This window comes from Leptonychotes weddellii, chromosome 4, assembly GCF_054177405.1.
Source record: "Leptonychotes weddellii isolate Sample4059 chromosome 4, ASM5417740v2, whole genome shotgun sequence".
Classification (NCBI taxonomy): Eukaryota; Metazoa; Chordata; class Mammalia; order Carnivora; family Phocidae; genus Leptonychotes; species Leptonychotes weddellii.
Window position 1 is genome coordinate 153,881,643 of NC_138372.1, and position 14,595 is coordinate 153,896,237.

A 14,595-nucleotide genomic window follows, 5' to 3' on the forward strand; every position below is an offset into this window, starting at 1 on the left:
AGGAGCAAGGACAGATGACATGGCATTTCCTCCCTGCCCTATATATTTCCAGAATGATTATACCCGAGACTAATACTTATTCAGTCAACATGATAATCAGAGCACTTCTTCCAGGAGCCTCAATTTTGTTCAAATTAAACATTTTGTTAGTACCTATTTTGTACCAGCAATGTGCTAGGAAAATATTAGGAATGGAACAAAGAATAAAACATAATTTCTGCCTTCTCAGCTTCTGGTAGGTAGAAGAACACGAAGTGAACAAACATCTTGTCTAGTATCCTCTTTTGGTCACACTAAAGCCCTGGCACCTCCACCAAGTTTAGCTCCAGTTATGTAAGAGCATTTCTCTGTCTTCCCTTCCAGATGAGTCACACATGGGGTCTAGAAATCAGGTGAACACAGAACGGTTCACAAGAACATCCTTTACTGCCCCGTGGAGGAGAGCCCCGACAGATCACGGCTTTATCATCTCCTTCCACGTGATTGGGAGGAGGGTGTACGTGCGTTCTTTCCTGCAGACCTTCCTTGGAATAACGCAGTGTTCTCTTAAGAAAATATGCCATGGCTCGCCTCCCTCTGTAAATCAATTTGCCCTTGGGTTTCGGGGCAGGCCTTGTGCTGCAGTGCTGATTGCTGGGGCGTCGTGTCGGCCATGTGTCGTGTGGGGGCCCACATGGGTGTGTGTGTCCTCCCCATCCACTGCTGGAAGACTTTTAGGGCAGGAAGCCAGAAAATGTCCTTTTTCAAACATCTTCTTAAATTATTGACTATGTACCCAGAGTCCATTTTTTTCTTATGTGAACTTTATTGAGGAAATAATAGATTTTTAAATTCCTTTTGAAAAAATGTTTTTAATTCCTTTTTTTTTTTTAATGGTAAGGTCTCCTAACTTCTTTTGGCCCCAACTTTCCTCACTTACAACATGAAGGGATTGAACTGGAGGAGTTCTCAGGTCCTGTTCATCTCTCACGTGTTCTGATTTTTTATGGCCTCTTCCCGGGCATGTTATATTTATTTATTTTTTTTTTTTTTAAAGATTTTATTTATTTATTTGAGAGAGAGAGACTGAGAGATAGCGCACATGAGAAGGGGGAGGGTCAGAGGGAGAGGCAGACTCCCTGCCGAGCAGGGAGCTGATGCGGGACTCCATCCAGGGACTCCAGGATCATGACCTGAGCCGAAGGCAGTCGCTTAACCAACTGAGCCACCCAGGCGCCCCCGGACATGTTATATTTAAACAACATGCAAAATGATTTCTTTCAGACTATGTCAGCATTAATTTTTGCTGTTTAGTTAGCAAATCCAAGAAAAGGGGGGTGTGTGTGTGTGTGTGTGTAACTTAATCTATATCAGGGTCTATTACTGCAGTCTTCTGACTTTTTTTTTTTTGAGTAAGCTCTATGTCCAACGTGGGGCTTGAACTCATGACCCCAGGATCAAGAATCACATGCTCTCCTGACTGAGCCAGCTAGGCGCCCCCTGACTTAGTGTATTTTTTACTGAATATCTGAAATGATAAAACAGAAGTGTTAGTAAAAAAACCCAAACAACTAGCTTGTATATTAGTATAGGATAAATGCTATAACAAACCATCCTAAAATCTCAATGGTTTAATGCAGTAAAATAAAATAAAGTCTGTTGTTGGTTCACAACCCGATGCTGTCAACGGGATAGAGAGAGGAGTGGGGAGGTCTAGTCTCTGCTCTATACGATCATTGAGAAACTTGGGGTCTCTCCATCGTGGGAGACTTTAATCTTCAACACATGGGCTCTGAAGTTGCTACAAAAGGTGAAAAGAAAGTGGAGGATTACCCACAGGAAATTTTCATAAGCCAGAACTGGAACTGGCCCCTTTCCATTGGCCAGAATTCAGCCCTGTGGCTCCAACATGATTGCTGGAACAGGAGGCTGGGAATTTTGCCTCACACTGTGCCAGGGGCAGAAAAGGAAAATCACAAATATTGGCGAGCTCTAGAATCATCAGCTTTAGCTGGTTCAGACTTGTCAGTATTGGAGTTGGAGAGCATGCAGGAGAGGGCCTTGCTGCCCAGTGCTGTTCCTACACACTTATGCCACCCCCTCTTCATGCTCCCTTATGTTCCTTTCTCCCCATTCACACACCATTTCCTTTCTTCCAGCCTCATCTTTACTCTTTTATTTGACACCCTGAGGTAGGGAGACATAATGTGAATGTGGATGGGGAGCCGTAAGAAGATGATTTTCATGGACAAGACAAGTGGAAAAACAGCTCACTGGAAAACTGTCATGAGTTTCAGAAAGGGAATTGGGGGAGGCAGTGAGTGAGCAAAGAGGGGTTGGTTTGACTTGGTTTGATTTGGTTTGAGATGGAAGTGGGTTATTCCAAAAAAAAGACAAATCTCAAGACAAAAAGTTCACTTCTCCATGGAGTAGAAGATGATGTTTTGATCCATATTTTACTAACTTCTTATAAAATTCAAATTGAACAACCTCGTTCATATTTTTAACTACTTTGGAAAGACCGGCATCCACAATTAAGAACTACAACCATTTAAGAGTAGCTCATTCCGGCTGTTATATTTTTCACATACATACCCACATTCAATAATTTAGGAAGATATTTTTCAAAAGAACATAATTTGCTTTCTGCCTTAAACTCTTCCAACTTGGAATGGGAAGCCAACATCTACTCATTTGTAAGCCAGCGGTGACACACTTTGAACAAGCTTGCCCAGCAGTCAAAACTGTATCATTGCAACAGGAAACCCGCCCCCCGCCCATAGTCTCCTGCAGGCTGCTCCAGAAGAGTTGCAGTTTCAGATCTTGTAGTAATTTGTAATGTAGGTTTCTTTGATAGGTAGTCCTTGCCCCAAACTCTCGCTGACCCCAGGTCATGAAAGACTAACTCATCTTTTTGTCTTTTTGTCTGATTAATTACCAAGACTTCATCTCCTTTTTCATTTGCTATGCTTGGTTTAATGAAAAAAAAAAAAAAAAGCACTTTCTGGAAACAAGTTCCTGTTTAGTTTGTAAGTGGCATGTCTTAGACCTAAAATTCTTGCGCTGGACAATTTCATAGAGCCAACAGACACAAAAGTCTTGCCAAGAACAGTTCTCATGAAGCGTTTAAAAGCAGTGAATCCTTAGAAGTCCAGAGGAAGCCACAGGATTTGCCCCCCAAATATTAAATGGGATTAGGCACATCTATTCTGAAAACCATATAAAGCAAATACATAGTTGACACATTGTGTTTCTTTTCTCCAGGGCTTTCCTGGAAAGGATGGATCCTCTGGCCCTCCAGGACCACCAGGGCCAATTGTAAGTATTTCCACAAACTACTAGGATTTAAAGCATTTCATTTCTTTTGAGAAATTTTCTTTTGCTCAACTTTTCACCTGGGCAGCCATTTTTGCTCTAGGGTAACAACTCACTCTTTGGTGCAATGTTCTCCCTACTATATCCATGTGCTTGATCATTCTATCAGAGCCACTTTGTCCATACAATCCCCTGCATTGATCTAGTTTTTATTGAACATAGGTAAGCCTTGAGTTTGAAAGAACTGCACCTGACTGATAACATGACTACTAAAAAATGTCTCCCCTCCTTTTTTGGTAGTTGGGAACAGGAATGAGCAATGGATCCTGAAGTCTTGGTGTTGAGAGGGAGGGAAGCTATCACTGTGTGTGTTTGTTTCTCCTTCTTGAGAGCTGGCTGTCTTCGATGAGAATGTATGAGTACTCACGTTTGCTCCATTTTCCTGTCTCTCTATTTAGGGCATTCCCGGAAACCCTGGAGTCCCAGGGATCACAGGAAGCATGGGACCTCAAGGAGCCCTGGGGCCACCTGTGAGTATTACAGCAGTAGCCAGTCATCTTTCACTTAATTGTGTGTTTAAATTTACCAGCATCTCTGTTGAACAAAAATGTTTATTCCTTACTGGACTCTGTGGCATCCATAAAGGAAACCAGAGAAACTCCTGGAGGAAAGATTGAGGTCAGGCTGTACATATATCATGGCTAGAGACAAATGACCCCAATAGGGAATAATCAACTATGATTCTGTTTACATATTATATTTCCATTGTTTGTTATTCTGTATTCGTCTAAGTAAATCCAATGTCATCTTTACAGGGATTGGGCATAAAAGCTATGTGTTATTAGGCCTGTCTCCTGAGTAAAAAAAAAAAAAAAATACAAAATTGAGAAATTCAAGGATGAGTAAGGATGGGAATAGATTTTTCTTTCTAAGTTCTACAAGAAAGACAGGATTTCCCATCAAACACACACTCACACGTAAGCAAATAAATTTAAGTGAAAGCCAGTGAATGAAACTAATTATCTCCCATTTTTGTGCTTCTCATCTCTTTGGGTGTTCAAGTGTGATCAGTGGGAGGGGTAGAGATAGGATGGGGGAGAAAGAAATGAGCACATCTGGGTTGGCTTCTTCATCTGTAAGTTAAGGTGGTTGCATTAAATGGCCTCCAAAGACAACATCTGTTGTCTTCTGTTACTTTCAACTTGTTTCTTCTAGGTGTATTAGTCAGCATTCTGACATTACCTGTGATATACTGAGCCTGTATCCACACACTAAAGTAACTGAGATGTGTAAGTGTATGTATGACTGCAAACAGGTGAAGAATTTGTGGAAGAGTGCAATCTGAAGCGTGAGGGTAGGAGAGGTTAATGAGTGAAATTTCTATGGCTGCCATAACACATTCCTACAGTCTCAGTGGCTCAAAACTACACAAACGTATTAATTTACAGTTCTGCAGGTCAGAAGTCTGACACAGTCTCACTGGGTTAAAATCAAGGTTTGGCATTTCCTTTCTGGAGCTTCTAGGAGAGAATCTATTTCCTTGTCTTCTCTAGCATCCAAAGACTTCCCACATTCCTTGGCTCATGGCCCACTTCCATCTTCAAAGCCAGCAGTGTTTCATCTCTCTGACCATTCTTCAATAATCACATTTCCCTCTGAGCCCAGTCCAGAAAGATTCTTTGCTTTAAGGACCTATATGATTGTATCTGGGCCACTGGGTAATCCTCGATAGTGTCCCTAGATAACCTCGAGATGCTTGACTAAGTCACATTTGCAAAGTCACATTTGCAAAGTCCCACACACACACACACACACACACTCACTCACTCCTGTCTCTACCATTCTTTTACTGCAAACTTCTCTATGCATTTGGCCCAAGGCTATTTCTCACCAGAAAAGTGATTTGAAAACATCATCTCTGCTACCAGGCTTCAGTCAACTTCCCAAAATGTGCTCCTGGGAGCAAGAGTTCCAGAATATTTCAGCAGGGCTCCAAGAGCAGTGGGGGTGGGGTGGGGTGGGGAGGGGGCTGGTTAAGGCAGTGTCAGAGACCATGCATACACAACCTGTTTCTCAGAAAGCCATGAGAGATTTTAGGACATCAAAAGTTCTGAGGCCTCCTGAAGTGAAATGAGAAAAAACAAAAGCTTGCTTTAATATGATCTAATGTATGTGTACCTGAGCCGCCCTTTTCATTCCTTGCACTCTTGTTGCCGACACCTCCTAGAACTAATTTCCCTTACCCCAAGCTGGGTTGATCCTGAGCCACGCGGAACGGAATGGGAAAGAAGAGCTGGCTGGGAGGTCCTAGGGGGAGAAAATGGGGTGCACAGGGGGTGCAGAACACATTAGGTAAGTAGAACCCCACCCTGCTCATCCACCTGGCGGGTTGTAGCTCTCGAATAGACTCTAAATATGGGGCACACCGAAATGCCAATAAACTTTGTCCCAGAAATAAAGCCCTTGTTAATAGTATTATCTTCAATTATTGTAAATCAACGGGAAAGGGCCCCTTGCTGGTGGCATGAGGGGCCCCGTGGCGCTGGCATTTTAATCAGAGACAGGAGCCATGTAGTATATAGGCACTGGGTGGGGTTGTGGGGTTGCCCCCGTCGTAGGCTTTGGGGAGCCTCTCAAAAGCCATCTGTTCTCCAAACTGTCCAGCCCAGACTTCCGAGCGCTCCGGGACGTGAGCTCTGGCGTGACCAGTGAGGCAGGCTCGGCATCCCGGTGTTAGGGCCTTGACTGATTTCCCATGGATGTCTGTCTAGGAAGGCAGGAGGGAAAGAGACCAAGAAAGACAGACTGCCCCACTGAAGATAGCAACGTGTCTCCTAGGGTGGTGCCGGGAACGTGCGCTTTCCTGTGCTCTGCCCAGCGCGCAGCGTGTGTTGGTGCCCCGGCTGCCGTCCTAATTCCTACCTGGGGTTTAAGTCTAGGCTGACAGGCAGGGCCTCGCCTGCAGCGCAGCAGGTGGTGATGAAGCACATGTCAGAAGCGGCCATGCAATACGGGTAGATGGGTCCACTCCAGCATTTAAAGAGCACCGCGTTAGAAGTCAGGATGCCTGGGCGCCTGGGTGGCTCAGTCGGTTGGGCGACTGCCTTCGGCTCAGGTCATGATCCTGGAGTCCCGGGATCGAGTCCCGCATCGGGCTCCCTGCTCGGCAGGGAGTCTGCTTCTCCCTCTGACCCTCCTCCCTCTCATGCTCTCTGTCTCTCATTCTCTCTCTCTCAAATAAATAAATAAAATCTTAAAAAAAAAAAAAACAGTCTCAAATCATGAATTTAAGGTTTCTATAGTATTCCATATTATGATTCCTTATTATTGAAACTTTTAATTGCTGTAATTGTTTTAGTATTCTAAATAATATTATTTTTCGGGAGCCTGTGTGACTCAGTCGGTTAAGCATCTGCCTTCGGCTCAAGTCATGATCCCAGGGTCCTGGGATGGAGTCTGGCATTGGGACCCGGCTCAGTGGGGGTCTGCTCCTCCCTCTGACCCTCCCCCCTCTCATGTGCTCTCTCTCATTCTCTCTCTCAAATAAATAAATAAAATCTTTAAAAAAAAAAAGTCAGGATGCCTGCGTTCTAGATGTGGCCCTGCCGTGACCTTACCTAGCTGCGCAGCCACATCCCTCCAGCAACTTATCTAGACCCTCAGGACGTCAGTTTCCCGATTCATTCATTTAAAACGATGTACTGGGTAGCCACAATATGGACCAGATACATGGGGGAGAGGGGTTCCTAGGGGTACAAAAGGTGACCAAGATATTTTTCCACATCATGGCAAATCTAGAGAGAATAATGTTTTTTCTATAAGTAGGGATAATAAAAGGCAGAAAGTGAGAAATGCCTTAAGGGAAAGACAACGAAGTTGCCATGAAAGCCCCATTGAGAGACAGAGAGACAAAGAGGGAGAGACAGAGAGATGCAGAGGGAGAGACAGAGAGGGGGATACCACCTGAGTTGATGGGATGGGGAGAATAGCACCTGAACGAGGCAGCATTTCACTTAGATCTTGAAATGTGAGTGTGATTTCCGCCCACAAAGACAGGAAGATGGCATTGATGGGGATTGCAGTAAGACATAAAGCAAACACAAGGCACCCCATCTTTTATACATTTTAGTATTTTTCAACTCTTTCTCTTACTTCATGGCCACTGTCACAGTTTTATTCTGACCTCTCTTCGTTTCTCAGAGTTATCACAGGAAGCCCTAAGTGGCCCCCATGCTCTCGCTCTGGTCTTGTCCATTCCGCAGCTGCTGAGTGATCCTTCCTGTATATCTTTGATGTGTCATTCCCTGGCTTGAATCTCCTCACTGGATCCCTATAACCAGGGGATGGGTCCCAAATATTCAACCAAGTATACATGGCCCTTCATGATGGTCCCTTCCTTTACCTTCCAGCTGACCGCCTACCATCTCTTCGTTTGGAGTTGAGTCACCTAAAATTATGTAGAGCTCCGCCAACACACGCCATACCGTTTCACACTTGTTTAGCCTTCGGGACATCCTTCCATTTGTCTGAGCTGTTTTCTCCTCCTTTCTCCAGCTGGTGAGATTCTGGCTGGTCTCTCTTTAAAACTGTGCACTTCATGTGTGAGGCCCCCCTCACCTCCTCAGGCTGAAACCACATCCAGCCCTCCACTGAAACGATCCATTCCTCAAGGGCAGAAATGTCATCATACTTGTACTCATAAGTTTTTGTTCCTAGATTCCAGCTCTTTTCATAGAGGGCTCTTATAGGTCTTTGTTAAAAGAAAGAAAGAATGAAGTTATGTTTGCATTCCAGTTAGGCTGATGTGCAGGGGAGTACTAGAAGATTATTCTTAGAAGATTATTTCTCCATGGTCTAACATGGGAGACCTTTAGAGCCAAGCTAGGATGTTTTGATTTATGTTAACAGGTATCTTTAATATGTGGGACTTGGACCACGATGAGATCATTCCTCTTCCCTCAGCATTAAAATTCTGTGAATCTATGAATGTAGCTACTGTAGTTTCTTTTCTTTACATTTCAAGGGTTTCCAAAATTATAGGAAAATGTGCCATTTTTCTTGCCTACATCGACAGGGAATATGTGTTTTCCCTCAAAGCATACTTTGGTGGAGTTATGGACCTTCCTTTGCTCAGGAATTTTTATTTTGTTTTTGTTTTACTTTGCAAAAATCAAAGGAAAAATGTCAGAGACGTTGGAATAAAAAATAACTTCTTGCTGTACAGATATTCTACTAAATGGATCTTTCACTGAGACTGCCTGGCTGTGTCCTGTAGCTACTTAATAACCAGCATCATGAGGCCGAGTTTGAGGAATTTCAGGTCGGATTAAACACATCCATTCTTGGGGATTAACATAAGAATAAAAAAAATAAATAAATAAATAAAAATAAACATCCATTCTTATGTACCAGAAGGGGCTGAGGCTGTGTGTTTTTCCTTATCACTTGGGTTCACGCTCTAATTTCTTTTTCTAAGTTTCAAGGAAGCCAATTTAACAAATGATAGCTAGCAATGGAGATGTCAAATAGTGTATTGGTTCAGAAATAAAAATATTTGAGACCAACTGCTTTTAAGAAATGACTCAGGTTAACACCGAGTTCTGAGTTGCTAGGGTTAGATTGGAGGGACTCATGATTGCTTTTTTATTATTGTTTAGCTAGGAAACGGAGTTGAAGGTATTGGCTGGCAGAATTGTTGAATAGTGTTCTCATTCACTTTGCTAGAAGCACACTTTGTTGGGGAGATCACGGGCTCTGGAGCCCAGCTGATTGGGTTCCGGTCCCAGAGTTCCCATTTTCTCACTGTGTGATCAGGGGCAAGTTATTTAACCTCTTTGTGAATCACTTTTCTTATGTATAAAGTGGAAATAACATTTCCTAGGGTTGTTAGAAAGAATGAATTAGATTATTTTATAGGAGTCTTTAAATAATAAGAATTAAATAATGAATTAATCTGATAAGGCTGTGACAGAGTTAAATGGGTTAATACACTAAGAACAATGCTTGGAACATGGTAAAAGCACTTCAGTGTTAAACTGCTTGTATTTACCAATAGCTTCTGAGTATATTAATAATGTAGAATATTTACTTATTTTTGTTTGCTGATTTTTGGGTTTTGTTTTGCATCCAATGCTTGAAAAGCTGGCTCCACTAAAGGTTGATTTCATGATAACATAAGTAGCTCTTTTGTCCAGTTAGACCTACAAGGGGACATTACTGCATTTTTAGGGATTTGGCCACTTGTGGAGCCTAAGACATGAGGAGGATGACACCAGTACATCTGTATCTCAAAAGAATTGCGAGGCAAGAATGCCTTGTAAATCTTACTTTTGCAAACAGTTTTTATAAAGGAGATTGGATACTTTTTTTTTTTTAAGATTTTATTTATTTATTTTGAGAGAGAGAGAATGAGAGAGAACACACGAGAGGGGATAGGGTCAGAGGGCAAAGCAGACTCCCCGCCGAGCAGGGAGCCCGATGCGGGACTCGATCCAGGGACTCCAGGATCATGACCTGAGCCGAAGGCAGTCGCTTAACCAACTGAGCCACCCAGGCGCCTGAGATTGGATACTTTTTAACAGAATCAACTCTTGGATACTTTTTAACGGAATCAACTCTTGGATACTTTTTACAGAATCAACTCTTTTTACTTGCAGTAAAATTCAGCCATTCATTCATTCATTCATTCATTCACTCATTCATTCGATTCACGTATCTTTGAGCACTTGCTCTGGCCCAAGCACCGTCCCGGGAACTGGGGAACAGGAGTTTGTGAGCTAGACACAGACTGATTATGGAACTTACATGCTGAGAGTGGTTGTAGTGAGGATATGCTTTCTTTGTAGAGTTGGTGATTCTCCCCTGGCAAGTCCAGCTTTGTATTTTTCATAAATTCTGTTCCATGTGTTACCCCGTTCCAAATAATGACGACATTATGAGATGCTAACACATTATCCTTGTAAGGAACCCCGGAGACCATTTAACTTAATGGCCTGATCTTACAAAGAAGCTCAGAGAGTTTAAGTGGCTTACAGATCCTATCTCATCTGTTTTTCCCCAAAATATTAGTATGAAAAATTTCAAGCAGAATTCAAAGAATTTAGAGTGAACACCTATATACCCAGCACTAAAGTTGTACTATTCTGTGTATGAGTTTGTGTATATTTTTCAATAACGTTCTCTTGGGTGTTGTTGATTATTGATCTCATTTGTAGTCTTGAAAAATTATCTTATGGTACACTAAAAGGTGGATTTGTTCTTCTAGTTGAAGTCAGCTAATATTTTTCTTCTCACTTTATTGACAGAACAAAAGGAAGCTCAAGGTCTGAGGAAGTAGACAGCAATCCTAGGTTTATAATGACTATTTCAATTTAATATTGGACTTAGTTGAATGTCTGAGTCACTCTGTTACACGGGAAACAGGCTAGGTGGTTTTAGAAATAGAAAGTAACATAAGTTATGGTTTCCAGTGTTAGAGATCTTACCATCTACACAGAGAGAAGAGAAATCCACGAGTTGACTTGTAGCTAAGTACATTGGACAATAATAAAAAATGCAGTGTCATATAACTGGTATTGGAACTAAGTACTGCATTAGAATATTTCTCCTGTTGATATCTAATTTATAAGATTTATGTTTATAAATACTTTAATATTTTTCTCACATTTCAAATGTCTTCGTACCCTGAGTAGATCAGGTCTGTGGGGATGCAAAAGTGTAATTTTGAGGAGTAGAAGTTAGGGAGGTTGGAACTAGATAACAAAAGACTTTGAATTGAAGAACCAACTTTGTCACATGGGTCTAAGAATCGCTGAGTGGTTCTGAATAGAGGAAGAGCTGCTGTCACTCAGTAGTCACTGAGCCCTCTAAGTTGTATGCTGGTAGTGTCTGAGGAAGGACCCGTGGTTATGTGGGGGATGAACTAGACGCGGAGGGGGGGGGGTCTTTAGTTAGGGAAGTCCATTAGAAGGAAGTTTCAAATGCCCTGGTGTAAGACAGTGAGGGTAGCACCTGGGTCATGGAACAGAAGGCTATGAGAGATTGCAATGCAAGAAAATGTGTGTGTGTTGAATAGACACACGAGATGCAAGGGAAGGGAGGAGAAAAGACAACCAGTGGTGGGCTCAAGCTGCTTGTACCTTCTTCTCTTCCTTTCTCAACTCTGTCTTCAGTGACAGCACGTTTGTAGCTTGAAATCAACCATGGTAGATAGATTTATGCCTCTAGTAGCAGCAAACTCTGCAAGTCCGGGCATCTTATTTTTCCAGAAAGCCAATTTACCTGCACACCAATGGTGTGAAATCAGAATTTTGAGTTGAGGTGACTGTTAATGGAATAGAGATTCTGGAGAAGATATTTGGTTGGGACTTGTTGAGTTTATTGTAACAACGGGGAACCGTCTGACAATGTGGGTAAATTCCATCTGTAAAGGCTATTTGCTATCCTTTTGGTAGAGACATAAAAATGTTGTTCAGTGGATCTATTACATTGCTTCAGAGTTGAAACAAAAAGATGAAATGCTCTGAAGACACATGTTTTGCTTATTAGTATAATTTCATTACAGAAACACTTGAAATCTCCATTATCTTTTCAGTAAAAATTTTTACGGTAATAATACAGTTTCTTACGGCTCAAAGAGTAGCTAAGACACAACAAAATAATAATTCAGCTGAGAATTCGCGTTAATATGAGTTCCTGTTATCAGGGAGAATCGGGGAGAAGAACTGTGTGCTGTGATGCAGACAGAAAGCAGAGTTATGGGAATCCACAAATCTCATCTCTTACCTGAACCCTTAGGATGGAAGATCGTTTACTTCCTTTGAGAGATAGTCTTTTAAAAATGGAAACAATTTAGCTATTCAGCAGAGGCTTGTAAAATAAATCATGAAGCATCAGTAGAGTACAATTCACGGAGCGGTGCTTAGGTCGGAAAGATATAAATGACCGATTCGGTGATATGATGTCACAAAGCAGTATTGCTGCATGATCTCAATTTCGTGTGAAAAAATACTGTCTACGTATTAAAAGGCTGGGGGAGTAAAATGTTTAAAAGAGTTACTTCTGTTTGCTGTTTGTTTATTCCTGTTGTGTACCGATTTTTGCTGCAGAATCGCTAGAGCTAGGAAAACCATCTTAATAGAATAAGAAAAGGTGCACTCTCATTATGGCCAGCTGAAGGCAGTGTTACAAGGAACTTGACAATTTAAATTTTTTACAGGGTATCCCTGGAGCCAAGGGAGAGCGCGGAGAAAGGGTGAGTATCCTCTGGCTCTGTTCACCAGGCACAGCTTGCTGCACACCTTTCATTGCATAAGGCTGAGACTGGATGACCATCGACTATCGTGACTGTTACTGCCATGACTGTTCATCGCTCTTATTCCGTTCCCTCCCTCCTCCCTCTCCTCAACCCACTGGACTGTGGGCATGTTGTCAGGTGGAAAAACACCCCGTGGGCTAGAAGTCAGGAGAGCTGGTTTCTAGTTGCCTCTCTGCTACCATTCAGCTGGATGACCTCGGGCCCCTTTCTTTAAGGATAAAATGGAGAGAATCAAACTCCGCTAACTCCAAAGTGGATCTGATGACAGAATTATATAATGGACGTAAAAAGGCTTCAGAAAAATAAAAACTCTATGCAAATGCCAAGTAGTAGAAAGGGGCTTGTGTTTTCTCTGATGGGCGGACATTGGCAGCCAATGGCAGATGCAGAGTCAAGGAACTGGCTGAGGAACTTAAATCAGTTTATTTCCAGGACCTTCTCTCTCTTTTGAGAAATTATGCAGCTGCTCATATAATTGTGCTGTCGCCTGTAGTAGAAACAACCGTGATTTTGGGCTCATCCAGTCACCTCTGTGAACCCTTGGGCAACATGTTTAACTCTGTTCATTTATCAAATGGGTTTAACATTTTTCCTTGGAGTTGGTGCTAATAGGAAATAAGCCACTGCCTGAGAAAATGTTATCGTTTATAAGCTCTAAAGAGCCATAAATGAGGTATTCAAAGTATATGGGTTTGTGTCAAAACTATGAAATTCTTTTAGAATCTGGGACCAGAAATACTTGATTTGTCATTTAATGAAGGTTCCCAGGAACGTTGCACCATGAATGTCAAATTACTTCCTCCTTCTCTGCACCATGGAGGCCAATCCTATCTGGTGTGGGAGCCAACGAGGTGGGAGCAGGGGGTTGAGTCAGATCTGCATGCCGGAAGTCCGGCCACGGGGCTGGGCTTGTGGCCGAGACTCAGAGGATGCTTTCTTCTCACGCAGGGGGACCTGCAGTCTCAAGCCATGGTGCGGGCAGTTGCACGTCAGGTGTGCGAACAGCTCATCCAGAGTAAGTGCATTACGGTTCCAATGTCGTTCTCTGTTCCTTGTCCCAATGGGGATCTGCCTTGCCCAGAAGTTAGTGACTCGGGAAAACGCTGCGAAAACTTTGTCTTGGTGCAGATAGGTAAGCTTTACGGATAGTCATAACTATCCCCGGTAAGAGGTCATTACAGATCACCCTCGAGTCCTGTATCCATGTCACAGACACCAGCTGCCTCTGTGGCATCTGTCCAAGAGCCTTCCTTTGGCCCACATAGATATAACTTAGCTGCCCAGATCAGATCTTTTATTCTTTCCTTGTCTTCAAATGGATAGATTTTTTTTTTTCTCAAGTACTCAGCACTTGAAAGTTGTCAGACTAAGGAATCAGAAGCTGCTTTCAAAAAGATGATCCATAGTGTTGACTTCTATCAACTCACTAGATTTAAATCAATACCTGCTTTTTTTTATCCTTTTCTTTTGGTTAGCCCAAGGCCCTTGGCTTCATTTTTCTTTTTTGTAAATTTAAATTCAATTAGCTAATACACTGTACATCATTACTTTCAGATGTAGTGTCCCATGTCTTCATTTTAAACTTGAACTTTCCAGCAACACGGTATTCCAGTTACTTGTTTGTGTTCATCCACTTGCGTGCCCGCCCATTTTGCGTTTCCCCCAGGCCCACTGACATTTTGTCTCAGTAATCTAACCAGAGGGTTACTAGTATGGGACCTTTGCCAGTAATTTGCTCAATTCCAGAAAGATCTAAGGCCAGATAGAGATGAAATAGTCAAACCCAGCCATCCCTGGCCTAGCTCTGTAGTCAAGTCTCCTACTCTGGTAGCACACCACTCCACCTTCATTACCTGAGTGGCTGTCTTAGCTTTGGAAGGTTACATTTTTTTAACCCAGGAATGTCTGGGAGTCCCATAAGTGTCCAAGAAGGCATAATGGCTGGTTCCTAAATCCCATCTGTAGTAGATAAACCCAGATCTCAT

At 42.5% G+C, this 14,595-nt stretch overlaps 1 protein-coding gene across 4 annotated transcripts in view; it reads left to right on the plus strand.

Annotated features, from left to right (window-relative positions):
* COL14A1 (collagen type XIV alpha 1 chain) overlaps positions 1-14,595 on the plus strand; it is a 207,315-nt gene that overhangs the window by 168,572 nt on the left and 24,148 nt on the right. For all 4 annotated transcript variants that reach the window (XM_081816457.1, XM_081816455.1, XM_081816456.1 and 1 more), the window contains 4 exons: positions 3,244-3,297; positions 3,753-3,824; positions 12,512-12,547; positions 13,559-13,625. In XM_081816457.1, the coding sequence (XP_081672583.1) occupies positions 3,244-3,297; positions 3,753-3,824; positions 12,512-12,547; positions 13,559-13,625 (229 nt within the window). The remainder of the gene's footprint in view (positions 1-3,243; positions 3,298-3,752; positions 3,825-12,511; positions 12,548-13,558; positions 13,626-14,595) is intronic.